The 16003-nt window shown below is 40.0% G+C and overlaps 1 protein-coding gene across 1 annotated transcript; it reads right to left on the reverse strand.

The window, feature by feature from the left end:
* Window positions 1-317: 317 nt before the first annotated feature.
* Window positions 318-15811, reverse strand: TM2D1 (TM2 domain containing 1). Its single transcript, XM_079981986.1, has 7 exons — window positions 15264-15811; window positions 13262-13331; window positions 12622-12730; window positions 11431-11522; window positions 8777-8850; window positions 4164-4282; window positions 318-1185 (listed from the first exon to the last, which is right to left on the reverse strand). Exons 1-6 carry the CDS (start codon window positions 15426-15428, stop codon window positions 4172-4174), a joined length of 621 nt encoding a protein of 206 aa, XP_079838112.1. The 5' UTR covers window positions 15429-15811; the 3' UTR covers window positions 318-1185; window positions 4164-4171.
* Between the last annotated feature and the right edge of the window lie 192 nt (window positions 15812-16003).

Below are 16003 nucleotides of genomic sequence, written 5' to 3' on the forward strand. Positions count from 1 at the left end.
GAATAAGAGAACAGACACTGCTTCCATAAGTAAAATATGAAGTCAGTAACTGAGCTCGCTCTTTCAGCAACTCGTTTAACAAGTGCTGATGTAGGCTTAGAGACACAGTGCATTCCCCTCTTATTTTAGCTCTTATGAAGTGGACCTGACTTTAAACAACAGTTAAGACTTTCCAGGTGGCAACAAAGCTGACAAAAGTGAAATTGGCAACGGTAGTTGTGCTGAAATATTAAGAGACTTTTTATACCTCTCTTCATACTGGGAAAAGCAAAAATGCTTTATGGTTGGAAGAAGTGACAGAAAGAAGACAAGGGAAATGACAGCAATGACCATTGTTTATATTCCTCACGAAGAGCAAGATGAAAATGCTACAAACATTTAGCTCTGAATTGGGGAGAGGGACAGTGATGTAAGTGTTCCTAAGGAACAATATTCTTATTCTGTTGAAGGAGGTGAGCCAAGACACTTAAGCTCCAGAGAACCTTTAACACAGGAAGCTATTTATCATAACAAGCTTGGTTGAGACTGCTCCCCATACTGAACCAATTAGAGTAGCTTATTTCGTCATACTTCATAACTTGCAATGATAGGTTTCCAAGCCTGGCACAGTGCAGTAATTGAATTTTGATCAAACACACATGGCCCATAACCCACTATGTGAAACTTTCAGAGCAGTTCGCAGCTTTTAAATATCCAGTCAACTTGTTGCCAAAAGTACAGGATGTACTTGATGCAAGGGAGGGAGAGAATGAATGAGCTGGAACTTGGTACATCTGTAAAACAACATTTTTTTGTTTGACTTCTCTTGCTTTTAAAGAGCAGTCAGGAAAGGGATGCTGAATCTGAGGTCATTTCTTCCTGCCTTTACTTTTATGTTCGCACATACGCTTTTCAGAGTTTTTATGCAATTTGTATTAAGTCCACTGTGCAGTAATTCATGATGCATTTTCCATAATTTATGTCCATTGTTTATTCTTATTTAACAAAATAATTTAAAAGCAAAGTCACTGTCCTATTCTTGTCAGGGCTATGGTTATTGTCAAAACCACGGCCTGTGTATGATGAAGCTGTCTTCTGCTTTTTGGCATGGGCAGAGACAACGAGACAACTGATGACACAGATGCTTCCATCAAATCATGTCCTTTGAAGACAGACCCCTTCCATTAGTTATTGTTCAGCTGAACTCTGGAAGAAATCAAAGTATTAAATGATTAATTCCTGTCAGTGGGAAAGCATGAGTGGTTCCATAGCTTCCATGAATGAAAGACAGTTTGTGAAGCTGCCTCTTGTCCCACAGGAACCCAGAGCACAATAGTAGCCTCTTGAGTCCCCTTTGCGACAGCACAGTCAAACACACATCCCCCTCAAAGCCTGAACAACAGCTGCCCCCCATTTGCAGCAAGAATGGAGCTTGGATTTTCTTCACTTTTGTTCTCCTTTCTGCTCCCTTTCATAGGACTAAAATTCTATAAGGCTGGTTATAGGATAGACATGAGCTGCATCTTCTCTTCCAACCACACCTTTTATCTATGTTCATTCCCAGTGCTTGTCATCGGGATACTACTGTAGGACACAGCTGCTGCTGGAGCCCCATGGGTGGCAGCTAGGTTAGCTGACTTCTCAGCTTCTTCCTCTTTGCTCTATCTCAGTCTATAGCTTAAAGCAGGGATAGCCACTGTGGTGTCTCCAGATATTGCTGGACTCTAGGGAGCATGACCAATGGCCAGGGATGATATGAGCTGTAGTCCAGTAACACCTGGAGGGTACATGCTGACAACCTCTGACTTAAAGTATAGCTAAGCACATTAAACTATTGCATACCCTAGAGATAAACACCAGTAGCAGCAAAATGCATATGTGAGCTAGTAGACAGCTGTAAATCACCTACTTCTTGTCACCTGGTTGTGAACCAGCAAGGAAATAAGACACATTTCAATAGCAAACTTTTATACAAGAAGAAGAAGAAGAGTTTGGATTTGATATCCCGCCTTTCACTCCCCTTTAGGAGTCTCAAAGCGGCTAACATTCTCCTTTCCCTTCCTCCCCCACAACAAACACTCTGTGAGGTGAGTGGGGCTGAGAGACTTCAAAGAAGTGTGACTGGCCCAAGGTCACCCAGCAGCTGCATGTGGAGGAGCAGAGACGCGAACCCGGTTCCCCAGATTACGAGACTACCGCTCTTAACCACTACACCACACTGGCTCTCAGTGGAGAACAATGCAAATGAATGGTATCCTTGGTACAATTTGTAATTGTAGGATACAAATACATTCTGATCGCTTGAAGTTGCAAACTTGCGTGCCTGCAAATTTACAATACAGAAGTTTAATATGGAAGTCATTTAATATGATCCTGAGAAATATCTGTCGGCTGTTTTCAACTGTATTGGGAAACCACATGGCACCAACTGAGCCAAAGAACTCACTGGCTTAGCACAAATGAGCCAATGGGTGGGTTCCTGGTGAAAACAGTCACTGTGCTCCTCCCCAGGCATTTTGCTCCTGCCATAAGCTGTGGTCTGGCTTAGGGTGCCATCTGAACCTGGGCTCATGATTTAGCTCTCCCTGACAAACCATGAGAGCCATAAGGACAAACCTTAGTTTCAGTTTGTGATTTGTCTAGAGACAGCTAAGTCATGAGCTTGAGTTTGAATGCTAAGCCAAACCACAGCTTAGCACAGCAGCAAAACAAGTAGGGAGGAGCAAAGTGGCCATGATCTCTTCCCTGGGAGCTGGCACATTTTTATTAAGCCATGCTTTGCCATAACATGATATGTGAACCAGACCACCGGGTGGTACATGAGTCCCATGTGTGTTTTCAAGCCTTCTCCCTATTTCATATAAAATGTGCCTTTTCTCAGTGCATAAGACAGACCTGTCAGGAACATAGGATGTCACTCTAGAAAACTTTAATTTTTATGGCTAGTTTGCTTCAGTTGTCACATGCGCCCGTTTGGGGGTAAAGGTACCACGAGGATATGAAGGTTAGCGGTACCAGCATGCTCAGTTAAAGGATCTCAGGTGACTGGGCTGGCAAGGATACCTGCTTGAGATCTTTAACTGACAAACTTTCCTTGAGAGCTGCTGCCAGAGTAGACAATATTTGTGAAGATGAACCACTGCCAGTTCATCTATATGCCAGTTTCACGCATATAAACAGCTCCATTTGTGATTGCAGAAAATATATATAGGGTTTGAAGGTCTAGAGGCAGCCAAGTCATGAGCCCTTTCAGTTGCCACACATATACATGTGTTGGAGTGAGAGCCAGGGTATTAGCATATTAATTATGAAACTAAATCAAATTCAGAGCACAGCCGTTTCCCATGCTATTTCTTAGTTTTATTTTTGCTAGTGGGAAAACTTAAAAATGAACATGATCCCAATTTGATTGCTGTGTTACTGAATAATTCAGTTGTAGATTTAAAGTACATGTTGCAAACTTCTTCAAAATGGGATTTATATAGTAATTATACTAATGGAAGACAATCTTTGAAATTGTCGAATAGTCTAGAAACTTGATGCATCAACACAGCAGCAGACAATACTATATAGGCTTTCCTTGTAGGCTAAACACAGACAGGATCAGTGCTGAGCTTATAACCTGACCTTTGCAATGCACTTGTTTCAATAGGCATAAGGTATTTGGTTATGGGTTTTGGCTCCACCTACAGGAAAGAGGAGGCAAAATGTGGGGTAACTAAACATTGCTTTTGCCAAAAACTGCATTTTGCTGTCTTTTCAAGTGAGATCCACCAATATTCGCTTGGTTCACTATGGAGAAGGTAATGAACAGCCTCCTCTGCCACTGTTAAGAAGAGAATGACATTGTTTCTACCTTCTGCAAACCACAACACAAATAAGAGTTTGGAGTCTTTGCACTGCTGTGTGTTCTTCTTATCATAGGTGAGGGAAAGTTGCATGTGATGAGTGAATGCAGTTTTGAACACTAAAAAGAGATATTATTGCATTAGTTACAAAATTCCCTAGAATTTGTAGGGGGTTGGTTACAAAAAGATCATGGAACTGTGCAGTTATTCTAGTTTTCTGTTACATGACAGGAAACAAGCATTTGACTCCTCTGTGCCATGCATACTTCATTTTACAAGAGTAATAGTTATTAATCAATTAATGAATTTTTAACATACCCAAATCAAGGCACTTACTGGCATGTTTAAGGGTATATTTGTGGTTTTCTGAATGTCTCATTAGAAATACTCAGTCTGGTAAGTCTTGCTCCGTAATAATCTATGATGTAACTAGAGCCATCAGAAGGTCCTACGATCTAAAAGAGAATGCATTACAATATATATATATTTAAAATCATTTTGAACAAAAAATAAAACAAAATACGATTTTGAACAGTATATATGAAAAAGAATCTATTAAAACCATTACCCTAGCCCAGCAAGACATAAAACCTCTAATTAGAGCTAAAACTACTTATTAGAGCTTATTATTCCAAAACAAATATGACTGGAATTCTCTTTTAAATGTTTGTCGGGTGACTCATTTATATACTCTCCCTGCTCAGAACCCAAGAATGTTTACAGGCAGTCACCCATCCAGGCACTAACCAGACTGAGACCTGCTTAGTTTCAGTCAGGTGGTGGGCGCATGAATCTTTAGGTGCAGCTGGGACTTAGAAGCAAACAAAAGCTACAAGATTCCTACAGGAGAATATGCAGTAGCATGTATAAATTGTTATAACACTGCTGACATTTTCTGAAGTTTCACACTACCTTTACATGTGAATACTGACACATATGTTTCCACAAACATCTGTGTTTAGGAAATTCAGAAACACTGTTTTGTGTTTAAAAAAACCAGCTCTTCAAGTGTCAAGCACAATCAAATGTTTTTACTAAGCAACAGTTTCAGCAACCATTTAAGGCCATTTAGGAAGTAAATACATACTGCCAAAATAATCTGGAAACATTCCCTTTGGTAAACATCCTTCTCATCCTCAACTTTCTTTAAATTAATATAAAAGCTGACCTAACTAAAAATCTGATCTTTGCATTAAAATGTTTAATTGACAGGTGTTTACAATTCATCCCAGAAACCTCACAAATTCATTTATACCTATGATGGCAACATGCAGTTTCAAGCACACTGTTGTAATGGATTAAGTTTAGTATTATATAAGATAGGCTCATAATTACAGTTCCCCCTCCCATGCTGTGAAATTATGTTCTAGCAGTTTTAATGTCACATCAGTTTTACCTAAGTGCTAACATAGCTGAACAGAGAAGCCGAGAGGAGCCTGAATGGGTAGATTTAAATCAAGGAGTTTAATGTCTGTATTTCTATATTGTATAAAACTTCCACAAATATGTATTTCTTCCTTTGTAATGGCAAACTGAGAAAAGTGTCAATACATAAAATTATTCTGCCAAAACTCCTCTTGAATCCATGAGTATTATATTTCTGGCGTACAATAATTTTAAACCTTGAAAGTTATTTTTAATCATTAGCTGGCAGGTCAAAAACTCATCTATTCTAAGCCACACTGCTAAAAAAAAAAAACAACCCCACAAACCCTTCCTGTATTTTAAGCCAGAGAACTGTAATCACTGGCAGTTAACGTCCAAAAATAGCCTACCTTCCAAGTGTCAAAAACAGAGTGGAAATGTCTATAACTATGCTTCATAGCAACTTAATTGTTTGGTCCTGAAGTTCAAGTTCTATCTGCCACCCCAGGATTCCTTACCTACCCTACTAGTATTACACCTCTATGTTTTATGATATTGTGGTTCAAGAAGAGATGTGGAATTTGAGGGTAGAGCAAATCCCTTCAAATGAATGGAAGTTGTTTCTATTTTAGCTGTAAGGCACCTTGAGTCCCTGTCAGGAAAAAAGGCAAAGTATATATATTAAAATATTAATATTATAATACGTTGTTTGTCTTTAAAATTTTAACAACATGGTTGGATCTGGTTGGTTTTTGAACTTATTTTCTGGGTTCTGGGGGGCTGTACAGGAGTAGATCATATGAACAAAAGTTTGGTTCCAGTAAGCCATGATTCCTAGGTCAAATATTTTAATGAGAAAGCATAATTGGATACAGGGATAATTCTTCCTACAATTCTAACTTTGAGATAAACACAGTGATGGGCCCTATATCTTCCTTTGAAGATATGTGTCTGGATGGTTGACAGCTCTCTGATAGCAGCACCAACGGGACTGCAGATGAGCAAATTATGGTTCTCCCAATTCTAATTAAAAACAAGGAAACAGAGGATTTATCACTGTGATCCATTCAGACCTGTGCTGGAACAATGCAGATTTTTTGTTTAATTGGGACTGGAATAAAATATTCCATCTATTTCTGTTTTGGGGTACCTTTTGATTGTACAAGTTTCCTGTTCACAGTTTAAGAGTTACCTATTTCTCTCTTAATTAAACCAGGAAGCAACTGTTCAAGGAAAAGGGCCCCAGTTACAAACTATGGCATTAAAGGGGAGTGTAAGATATGAACTGGGTACTCAAGTTTGTGGTGAGTGATGTCTTCACCCGTTTTCCACTAATTGCCCAGGAGTGTGCCTTTATACTATATGCTTGTTACATTACAAGATTATTTTTATGTTAACAAATATTTTCTTCCCTGTTCAGAGATAGAAGCCTTTGTTTGGGGCAATTAGTTTGAGAAAGGAGAGTACAATCTCAGCTAGAAACCAGGTGGTTTCAAGGATCTTCTTCCAGGCTTGGGCAGAATTTATAACATAGTTCTGATAAGGAAAGCTGAAAGACTCAGAGTTGAAAGTAAAGGAAAAGGTGCAAATTTTAAATATTGGGTCAAGGCCTAAAGTAATTAAAGAGTAATTTTAATGAGCAAAGTATTCGGATTGTGTCAGGAGATTTGAAATGAGAGGGGTTCTATATTAGTGAAACCCATAAAGAAGTGGACTTTACCAAGGAGGGGGCTTCTCTCTCTCTCCTATTTTCTCACATTTAACTTAATTGGCATCCCCCTCCTCGACAGCACATTCCCTGAAGGCATGCTAGCTTGGTGGTGTGGGGAGATGGAGAGTAGGTTGTCTGTTTGCTAAGACGAGGAAACGTGCTTTCAGGAGTAGCTTCATAGTTTTTCTAGGGTTTTTCCTTTTACATTCTATTTTTTATTTTCCCTAAACCTTATGAATTATTTTAGCTCAATATTTCCAACAGAAACCAGTAGCCCTTACCATAGCAATTCTTGTAGATATAAACCTTTGCTTAAAATTTTCCAAATTTAAAGTCATTTATTTACTCATTATTCCTTAAAGCCCTTAATTCTATCTCAATATTTGGGAAACACATATCTATGTATCATACGTTTAATCTACTTGCTTTAAAATCTTAAGTAACTTTTTGTATATTGTTTCAGAATACCTTTGTAATAAAGTGAAGCTTTCCTACTGTTTTTGAGTTAGCTAGACTGCAGGGAGGGTGTTAGGGTAACTGCTTTCTTATATTTCATTTTTCATTTATAATTTCTTGTTTTATCTCACATAGTTAATACAAATACTTCCTATTTCTTCTCTTCAGCATTTGTAGTAGCCCCATTATTACATCTATTGTAGTATGATCACTTTTATGTAACTTTCTGTTTATTCATCTCATGCTTTCGCCATTTTAAACGGATATTTACAATTTCTCACAATGTGCCAGTTATTTAGTCTTAATACATTTTAAAATTTACTTTCTTTTTGTGTGGTTCTGGCTCTTCAGTCACATAGAAATATGCTCAGTGGAGTATATTAATACAGACTGAATATAGAACCTGTTATTCATACTTGCTATTACATGTCGATCAAGAGAGCATGATGTCAAGAAATAGTGAATATCAGTCAGATAGGTAAAGGTTAAGTCAACATTTTTAGCTGGCTGTTCAAGCTGAAATACATGGAGGCTAAATCAGCTCATATGATTTGGCAGTGCTTGGTTTAGATCACATAGCAAAACATGCATTTTGAGACTAGCAGATACTGTGGCTTTATCTTTGTGGTTCTCAACTATATACAGACAACTCCCCATTTATGCAGGGGTTGCATTCCAAGGCACTGTGCGTGTTGGCGGGATACAAGTAAGTCCACCCTACTCCCTTCCAGAGCTGAAAATGGTGTGCGCATCAGCAGTCGCACATGGCTTGAATGTGTGCAAATGGGGAGTTGCCTGTATGTAACATAGGTTATAAGTAAAAATTAGGTGGCATGGGTCTATAAGCTGACTAATACTACAACAATGGAAAGCAAAATCCTCCCAATTATGGAAGACTGGCCTCAGAACAAAACAATCTGAATATGTCGTCTTTAATAAATAAAAGAAATCTGAAATCTAGGAACCTCTCTCACACACTTTTCTGGACTGCCAGGCTTCATATATTTTATTAGTGTTTTCCCCTCCTCTCCACCCACCTCCCACATGATTTCACTTTTCCCAGCAGTGACTAAGGTATGGAAAAAAATGTGTTCCAGGGGCCTCTTTCAGAAATGATACAAATATTTCATTATTATATAACTCCTACTATTCAAAAATAAATTAAATGTTAATAAACTAGAGCTGATGGAATAAAAAAAATTGTAAAACACATTCTTTAAAAAATAGAACAGCCCTATAGCAAACTGCTTTTTAAACTGAGGAAAGTTTTAAAAGCAGTTATTGACATGGCATGGGAATCAGCTGTTCAAATGGGGGGAAAGAAGAATTCTGCTGGGCTAGCACAAGTCCCTTGCGGAAATCTAAGTAGCTTTTTGGATCCTAGCCAATGTCTTTTATTCTGATGTTGCAAGCTTACCTGCATTGAAATCAGAATGAAGTCTATTAAACTACCGATTCCACAAAATCCTACTGTGCAGAACTTTAATAAACCTGTGAATGAAGTGACAATCATTCATTGAAGAGCATAAAAAGGTTTAGAGTGTTAGTTTTTAGACAACAATATATTTTCCTTCATAAAACATCTTTCAATTCCTTAGAAGCCCTTGAGTATTATCCTGAAGAAGAATATGTGTAGCCAAGTAGTCATTTTTCAGTGCTTAGTTTACACACACCCACACCCACCCACACCCACACACCCACACAATCCCTAAATAGATTTTTTGTAGGGAAGAGAACTGGCTTTGACTGGTACACTACAATTAGCAAAATACTGTGGGTAACTTGGAATGGCCACAAACACACACAGGGTGATATCCAACTAAGTAAAGAGTTAGACCCATTGAAATCAATAGACTTAAGTGACTTAAATTCATTTATGTTAATTGGTCTACTCTAAGTATGACAGCAGATATTACCCCCAGGCTGTAAATTTAGACAGCTACATGTAAATGACTTCAGTACAGAAAGTATAAGGGGGCAAGAAAACCCTCTAAATTGATTGGTAGGGACTTGCTCCATGATATGATGGAAGATGGCCGTTGAGAATTTTATATTTATTTATTTATTTAATGCTAGGAATTTGTTTGATGCTGTGGCCAGGTCCCTGTCCAAACAGCTTCCAATTCAAGACAAAAGTGATAAAAAAGAATAGTGTTAATATAGTAGCAACGTTGTAGCAATTTAGGAAAGAATTGAAACAAACTACATTTGCTTACATGGGAGAGCAGAATATTTGTAAGCGTTGTAATAATACACTGGAGTCACAGAACTGTCTATTTGTCTAACATGAAGAAGAATGACAGACTTAATGGGTTGCTATTCCATTGGGAAAAACCAAAATGACACTCTATAATCTGAATGGGTTTCATTCCAAATGGGTACATGAGGATTGCTACACTTATAAAAATATGGGCAAATAAATAATTAAAACATCTTTAGCCAAGCATATAAAAGCACAGGCACCACTCCTGCCAACAGTGTCTCAAAACAGCAAGGCCAGCTACTACCAAAATATTTACTGGCAACAGGGAAAAAATGCAAAAATAACAGAAAAGCAACATGTGCCAATTCTTTAAAAGATACTTGTCTTCAACCTCTATAGCATTTTCTGCTGAGGCAACAGTCAGGGAAGTCTTCCTGTAGAGCTGCTTACATTTTAGGGACCTGACAGGCGCCTTATATGCCCAAGTACTGATGTCTGGCAGTACATTTCATGCCAAGACGGAAAAGCTTTTCTAATGTGGAGTCATTTTGTGAAGACAAAAACCATGATAAAATGGCTCTAAGAGATTTTTTTATGATTCCACACAAGTTAATATCTCTGAAATGTCTACTAACCTATTTTCTAAGCCTATGATATTCACATGTGAATGAAATTCTCTTTTTTTAAAAAAAGTTTCTTGGACTGGTAGATATTTTCCCAGACCCTTCTCAGTTTTGTTGTGTATGTTTGATAGGGTGCTGCCAATCATTTTGATTGCTGGTATCAATTGGGACAACACTGATTTATCCTGACTTCATCTCAAGCCATGAAGAACCCTAGAAGGAACAAACACAAACACACACTTGCTCCATCAACTCCTTTTAACTCCTTGACCTTAGTGAAGCATATGAGTGGGTGTTGACAATCACATTGGCTGTTTTTGTTGTCTTTTACCCTGATTCTTTTCAAAAGTCCTATTTATTTGGATAAATGAGTATACAAGCATAGCCTCAACACACTAAACTCAGTGGCATTTACTCCTCAGCAAGCATGCATAGTATCAGGCAGATTGTTATACTAAAACCATGATTATTTTTTTACCAAGTTATGAATGTTTTCAAACAAAGCCTAAGCCAAATGATTTCTACCAGATCACATTGAGGATCAAATACCACCTCATATTTCTTAGTAACTACAGTATTAAGACTGTGGAATACTCTAATTTTACAGGGTATACAGCCAAGAAGGGTATCAAAATGACAAAAGTAGTTTAAATTTGGGAGCAGGGAAGAAAGGAGACAAGAAAGAGGATATTTAAAGCTATGTGATTAATGTTGATCCCTATGAGGATTAAAGGCAAGATTGAGGGGAATATCATATGGATATTGGGCAATGGTCAAGGGCAGGACAGACTAGGGGGCTAATGCCTGACTGATAATTCACTTAAGAAAGGCTGCTGAGGCCAAGAGGAAAAAGCCCAAGCATTTATTAAGTTCTCTTTTTGCTCTTTGATACACAGATGCCTAGGAAGCAGGCATGGCTTGTAAACATGGAATTCAATGGAGAAGCTTCACAATGTGATCTGAAATGGCAGGCTTGTGAAAAATATTTACTTTTAAAATACGGTGGTTGATTTGACTAGCCTACCAACTAAGTTTTAATGCTTATTCATCATATACATGGCATAAATTTAGTTCACAAATTGTATTCATTACTTCACATTCTAGCTGTGATCAAAAATACACATACATCATAATCTTCAGTGTAATCATCTTTGTTTACAGTATGAATGGCACCTGCTCTTAATACTGCCTTGATGCATAGTGAGCCATAGCGGTGGCCTAATACTAAGAAGATAAATCACTCACCTAATGCAGGATACCCTAGATAAAACCTATCTGCTCCCAGCCATCCAAGAAATAAAGACAGAGCCACTGCTACTTTGTAGGAGTAACCATTTCTAGAAACAGGAGAGAAATGTGGATGAAAACAATTTGTTAAATCAAACCACCTTGCCCAGTGAGCAATCTGGCCGCTGAATTCTAAACCAGCTGAAGTTTCCGAGCTGTCCTCAGAGGCAGCCCCCCCCCCAATATAAAATGTTGCAGTAATCTAACCTATATGTCATCAGAGCATAGACAACAGAAGTTAGGCTACATCTACCAAGATAAGGGTGCATTTGGGCCAGCAGCCAAAGCTGATGGAAGGCACTCCATGCCACTGAGGCCACCTGAGCCTCAAGGAACAGCAATGGAAGCTGTTCTACCTGCTCCTTCAGAGAGAGTGTAACCCCATCAAGAGCAGGCAACCTCTCGTACATCCAGTCTAAGGAGTCACCCACTTAGCAGGGTCTAAGTCTCTGGATTGAGCTCCAGCTTCTTGGCTCTCATCCAGTCCATTAACAAGGCAAGACCTTAGTCCAGCACATCCACTGCCACACCTGCAAATGTAAAGGAGAAGTAGAGCTGTGGGTTCTTAGCATATTGCTCACAACATACTCCAAACCTCTGGACGACCCCACTCAGTAGTTTCATGTATACGTTAAAACAGCATGGGGGATAAAATCAAACCTTAAGGACCACAAAATGAAGCATCCATAGAGCCAAAGAATGCTCCCCAAGCATCACCCTCTGAGAACAACCATCCAAGTAGGACTGGAACCACCACAAAGCAGTGCCACCCACCCACAACGTAGACAGCCACTCCAGAAGGATACCATGGTTGATGGTATTAAAAGTCGCTGAGAAGTAAAGGAGAATTAACAGGAACATATTTTCCCTGTCTCTCTCCTGACAGAGGTAATCATACAAGGTGACCCAAGCAGTTTTTGTGCCAAAACTGGGCCTGAACCTTTTAGATGGGAAGCAGTTTTACTACAATTTCTTAAAACTGATGTGTTACTCCTCTACACTCTCCTGTCATAGAGCTGAGAAGGAAGAGGGCTAAATCACACTTCAGACTAAGGAGGTGGCTGAAGTATATGAACAATTTTATAATTAATTTAGCCAAGCTTTACAACAAGTGGTGGCATTATATACTGAACAAAAATATTCACTTACACGTTTCGACACTCTATAGGCTTGTAAAATCCAATTTCCTTTCCAGTAAATTGGGTTTCATTCCCAAATAAATTCTTGCAAGTAATATTTGGTGCTGGAAGACAGGCGACTGCGGGCAAAAAAAAAAAAAAAAGGATTCTGCACTAAAATCCAGGGAAATGCCTCAAATACAGAACAAGTGAAATAAATATATGCATGTTTTTTTCAAGACAGCTAATACTACACATAGAAGAATGCAACTGTACTACAGATTTAATATAAAATATTTTCTGGAAAAAGTGGAAATATACAAGTTAAGTTTTCTGAATTAACATTATAAAGTAATGACCAGCATGATAAAATAGTTGAACAAATTTCTTTGCACCTATGACACTAAGCTGTGCTAAACAAAACATATATGACAAGACCATGAAGTACAAATTAACATAGACTATCAAGGTGCAAAGATGTTCACATACCACTGTATATAAATATACCAATTATGCATTCAATTATAAATTGTGCCATACACAGTGTTACTGATCACCACTATACATGATCAGTATGGGGTGCGGGAACTAGTGTTTATCATGAACAGCATTTAGTCAAATAATATGCACCAGTGGCTAGACTAAAAGCATTCTATTGCCATACTCCTTACCATATGCAGTGTGATTTGTACAGTTCAAAGGTTCTTGTGTTTCATTGTCTATTTTAGGATCTTCACAAATATATGTTTGAATAATTAAGGAAAACAAATATAAACTGAACTCCCATGTTAAGTGTTCAACAATAACAACACAGTAAATTACGATAAATTGTTTTTATCTGCCTAAGATTTTACAGGCGGAAGTGGCCTGTTTTCCTTCTTATTACTAATATTTTGGGCATATAAACATATAAACTTTGTATTTGAAAAATGAAGTGCTTAACTAGGCTTTACAAGAGACACAGAGTTTCCTGGTATTTATCTATCTCTTCCTACTAATGTGAGACAAACAAAATGGAAGAGATCAGACAATCATATAATGGTTTAAATAAGCCAAAATCTGAGGAAGATTTTTGCTTCTACCCAGACAGCCCTTTGTATGAACTATAATTAAACCTATTCAGTATAGTTTCCCATTTTATCCAATCCAGGAAATGGCAGTTAGCAGTTTCATAACAAATTAAGACACTATTAAACTATGGTGTCAGAGCTGCCTCCAGGTCCCAGCTCACAGAGGACCAACGCTAGGCTGTAGTTATGTACAAAAGTCTTTATTGAGATTCAGTTTCCATTTTAAAGCCGCAGCGTGCAACTCTACGTCTCGACCTTAGACCGGCGAAGTCCCGTCTGAGTCTCCTCCCCTTCCACACCAGTTTAAGACCCTCGCCTTGCTCCACCTCTTCCTAAGTTCCTTTCTCCTCTGGGCCCTCCTGCCCGCTAGGGTCTCATCCTTCCTGGACTCCTCTGACGCTGACCCTGACGATTCTTGCCCCTCCTTCCGGCGGGCTTTAGCACCTGGTTCCCTATCCGGGCTACCTTCTGTGCCGCTCGCCTGTACCTTTGAACTTGGCGCGCGTGCCCAGCCTGCAACTTTCCTCTTGACCGTTAACTCGCTCTCCGATGGAGGCGTGGTCCACCCTGACTCATCTTCTCTCGCTGGTGGTGCATATGTGGGCTCTGACACCTGGGACTCCTCCCCCCCACTACGCTCTGGTGGGGAAGCTGGTCCTGATTTGCCACTGCTGCTCTGGGAGTCCCCGCTGGCCCCTTGCTTCTGGGGTGTCCCCCTTGGGTCGCCCCTTGCCCTGCCCATCGGCGCCCCCTTCTGTGAATCTTCCGATTCGCTGGAGAGGCTCATGGAATCTATCGGGCTGCTGTCATATTCTCCTATGCTGCCCTTGGATTGCTCCCCCTCGCTCTCCATCTCCTCTCCTCCCTGCGCTCCCGCTGAGTCCCTGACATATGGTTTAAAAATATGTTATTTAAAACATAGTTTAATATCCTGGCTTTCTTGCTCTGCTAAAACAATTAAATGTTGTACTTTTATCCACAACAAAATATGACCCAGGAGCCTCAGATAGGTGGCCCATTTGTTTAGAACACTGGCTGTGCTGGCTGAGGCTAACAGGAGTTGGAGTCCAACAACATCTGAAGAGCCAAACTCTCCATTCTTGAACTAGACTTTTTTCTGCTTAATTTTATTAGCATTCCTTTAATCCAACACATCACAGACTCAAATAAAGTGATTGTACTACATGTTACCCCAAAACCATTTCAAAGACATCTTAGCACAGCGGCAGACAAAAGAGGGGTCACTACTCTTAACCCTTCCCCTACTTAGGGGTCTTATACCTTTTACTTAGGTTAAATATTTTTTGTACACCTGATCACTGCCTGATGTCAGAAGGTTTAAACATATATTTCCTTCCATATCTTGCCACTTTGCGGCTGCCACCTTTTTGTGTATGGCAGAGCTACTGTGCCCCTTAAGACTACAAAAGATTCAACAGGTGTAGCTTCTGCCCAGCATGCAGCTGAAGTGGTGCGAAGCCCTCACCGGGTGTTTTAAATCGCAGGAGCTCTGCCGAGAAAAGGGGCAGCCCCACGGCCCTCCCCAACCCATTGCAAGGCCCATCACCATGGCAACCAGGCGCTGCCTCCGCGCAGCTTCAGGATATTGGCCGACTCTCAGGTCTTCGCACTTCAGAGAAGGGTCGGCGCCCGCCGCGCCCTGCGTCGCGAGACAAGCCAAGCACAAGGTTCCCAAGGACCAGAGCGCGATCACGCCGCCTTTTTTCCTCTTGTTCCCTGACAGCGGCATCTCCTGCCAGGCGGCCATGTTGGAAAACGAGCCCCCTGGTCAGCTGACGTTTTCGCCCTATCTAGTAGCGTCGACGCCTCTCCCGAAGGGCCCCGGGCCTCGAAATGGGGCGGAAGAAGCAGCGCTGTTCTTTCAGGGAAGCCTTCATTTTCCCATAGCAAAGATGGCTCCCGTTCCTTATAATTTCCAATGCGGTTGAAGGCAGAAAGCGCCCGCTCTCCTCCCCGGTAAACAGACAGGTGGCGAAATGGGAAGTCGGGTGCCTTTTGAAAAGATGGATGCTTTCCTAACAAAGCTGCGAGAGGAAGCTCGGCTGCCCTTACTTAAGATGGATCCTTTTGAAGCGCGGAAACTTGACTAAAGTGTTCAGCCCCGTCCCAATCTCAAAACGAAAGCGCGTGCGGTGGTCAGAGGTTGACAGGATCATAAAATAAACGCGAATGTAGAGTATGAACAAAGGATAAAGCCAAGCTCACAAATTAATGAATGTGTCGTGTTATTTATTCAACTTATATCCCACCCTTCCTCCCGCACAGGGTTTCCCAAACTTGGGTCTCAAGCTGTTTTTTGGACTACAACTCCCATCATCCCTG

This window comes from Podarcis cretensis (genome assembly GCF_951804945.1).
Source record: "Podarcis cretensis genome assembly, chromosome: 6".
NCBI lineage: Eukaryota > Metazoa > Chordata > Lepidosauria > Squamata > Lacertidae > Podarcis > Podarcis cretensis.